This window comes from the organism of the source record quoted next, unplaced genomic scaffold (genome assembly GCF_019419815.1).
Source record: "Pyrus x bretschneideri cultivar Hongxiangsu unplaced genomic scaffold, Pyrus_bretschneideri_v1 Contig116, whole genome shotgun sequence".
Lineage (NCBI taxonomy): Eukaryota > Viridiplantae > Streptophyta > Magnoliopsida > Rosales > Rosaceae > Pyrus > Pyrus x bretschneideri.
The window spans coordinates 204609-206699 of record NW_025999409.1 but is presented as its reverse complement, the minus strand read 5'-3'; the positions used below and the strand labels follow the sequence as shown (position 1 = coordinate 206699).

Genomic DNA, 2091 nt, shown 5'->3' with positions numbered 1-2091 from the left:
GAAGAGTTTTATTTGACCGGTGTTTTAAATTTAGTAGTTTATATTAGATAATTAATAACTTAGGTATTTCCTATTAACTTATGAAACCTCGTAATGAATACTTGAATTATGATTTTATAATTTGTAATATTGTTTTGCATATGATTTTAAATGAAATGTATTATATTTAAATTTTCAATGTTATTTTTGTTTATAAATTTTTTTACCCTTGTAATTGGAATCCCCAAATTTAAAATCCTGAATCCGCCATTGGGGGCTAGATGTTTGGAAACCTCCCTGACATCTTAAGCCAATTGTTGAGGATATTAGATAGCTGGACTCTAAATTTCAATACATTAGTTGGAAGCAAATCTTTATAGTAACAAATTTTGTGACGGATGAGTTAGCACAGAGAGAAAGAGAGATTCCAACAAATCTTTATAGTAACAAATTTTGTGACGGATGAGTTAGTACACTGAGAGAGAGAGAGAGAATTTTGTGACGGATGAGTTAGTACACTGAGAGAGAGAGAGAGAATTTTGTGACGGATGAGTTAGTACACAGAGAGAGAGAGAGAGAGAGAAGATAAGAGAACAAATGTGGTTTGAGATTGATTAATCCAAGCCGTCAGATCCTCTGATCATTTCAATATTTTCAAGATACCGTTAAAAACCATACATCCATTATCCCGATCGAAATTAACAAAAAGAAAATCAAAAGGCCTAAAACATCAGGATCGTCTTCATCTCTGAAGCTCCATCATATGAGCAAAATCCTCAAAGCACACGAATCCATCCCCGTTCTTATCAACCCCTGCTATCATGCGCCCGCACTCCTCTAACGTGCACCCTTCGTCGCCGATTGCCCTGAAAAAGCTCAAAAGCTCCTCCGCCGATATTTTTCCATCGTTATCCGTGTCAAACACTTCAAACGCATCCCGCAGTTCCGAGTCGGCAGCTGGACCGGAAACCGGCCCGACCTGGTTCAACACAGCCTCGAGGCTGATTGAACCGTTACCGTCTCGGTCCACCTCGCTTAGCATCAACGTCACCTCCTCTCGACTCTGCGGGTCGTTACCGAGCCGGCACAGAAGAGCCTCGAGTTCTTTCCTCGACACCACTCCATCGTTGTCTCGGTCTATAAGTTTAAACGGTTGCGCCATGTCGAGCTGCAGATCAGCCGAAAACTCGGACCACTCACCCGATCTTTCGGGCAAAACGCTGGTGGGCGTGGTTACACCGCCGGCGCCGGCCCCGGGCTTGTGGATTGTGTATGAGGAAGAGGATGACGAGGCAGACGCCGTTTCGGACCCGGACGACGGCGGTTCGGAGAGAGATACGGCGGACCGGTCCTTCTTAGACGGGAAAAGGCGTTTCGGACTGAGATTTTTGGAGCTAATTTTGATGAACTTCATGATTGAAGATGAAAACCCAGCTGGGGGAAGAAGTTGTAGAGAGAGATAGGATAATAATGGTGATGATGAAGATGGAGAAGGAGGAGAGACAAAGGGAAAGATAGGAGGCAGAGAGGAAGGGATGGGGGGTTAAATGGTGGGAATGAAGGCACTGCCATAGCAATTTCCAGGAAGCTTCGTGGGGGAACCTTTTCAAGCGGCTGATTTATACTTCTTTGAATTATTGGGATTTCTTAACCGATTGGGAGATTTTTAGTGGCTTAGCACTGCTGTAAGCCTGCGATTGGTTTACTTAACGGCTTTAAAGTTGATCACACGATATACAATGAATAGATAGAATATAAGATTATTAGGATGTGTGAGAGGATCAGAAGAGGATACTTATCTTTGTTTAACTTTTTCTGCCACAGTAATATTTTCATGAATTAAATTGGTTTATTTATGCTACTTAGTATTATAGTTTATTGATATTCGTTTTTACTTATAAATGATGGTCGTATGTTCGATTCTCGTTAAAGACGAATTTGAACTATGTTATTTCTAGTTTATTATACGGCCAAACCTGACTCCTCCTAAAATATAATATCGATTGTTAAAAAAATGATTTATTCCTCTCTTTTTTTTATTCTTAATCTTATATTGTTCCCTCTAGAATAATCTTTATTTAGCTTTATTTTGACATCTTTTGAAATTTGAAA

General features: G+C 40.2%; 1 protein-coding gene across 1 annotated transcript; it reads right to left on the bottom strand.

Moving 5' to 3' along the window:
- Nucleotides 1-565: 565 nt before the first annotated feature.
- On the bottom strand, nucleotides 566-1529 carry LOC125474047 (probable calcium-binding protein CML36). The gene has a single exon (XM_048577473.1). The coding sequence runs from the start codon at nucleotides 1391-1393 to the stop codon at nucleotides 722-724; it is 672 nt and encodes a 223-aa protein (XP_048433430.1). The 5' UTR covers nucleotides 1394-1529; the 3' UTR covers nucleotides 566-721.
- Between the last annotated feature and the right edge of the window lie 562 nt (nucleotides 1530-2091).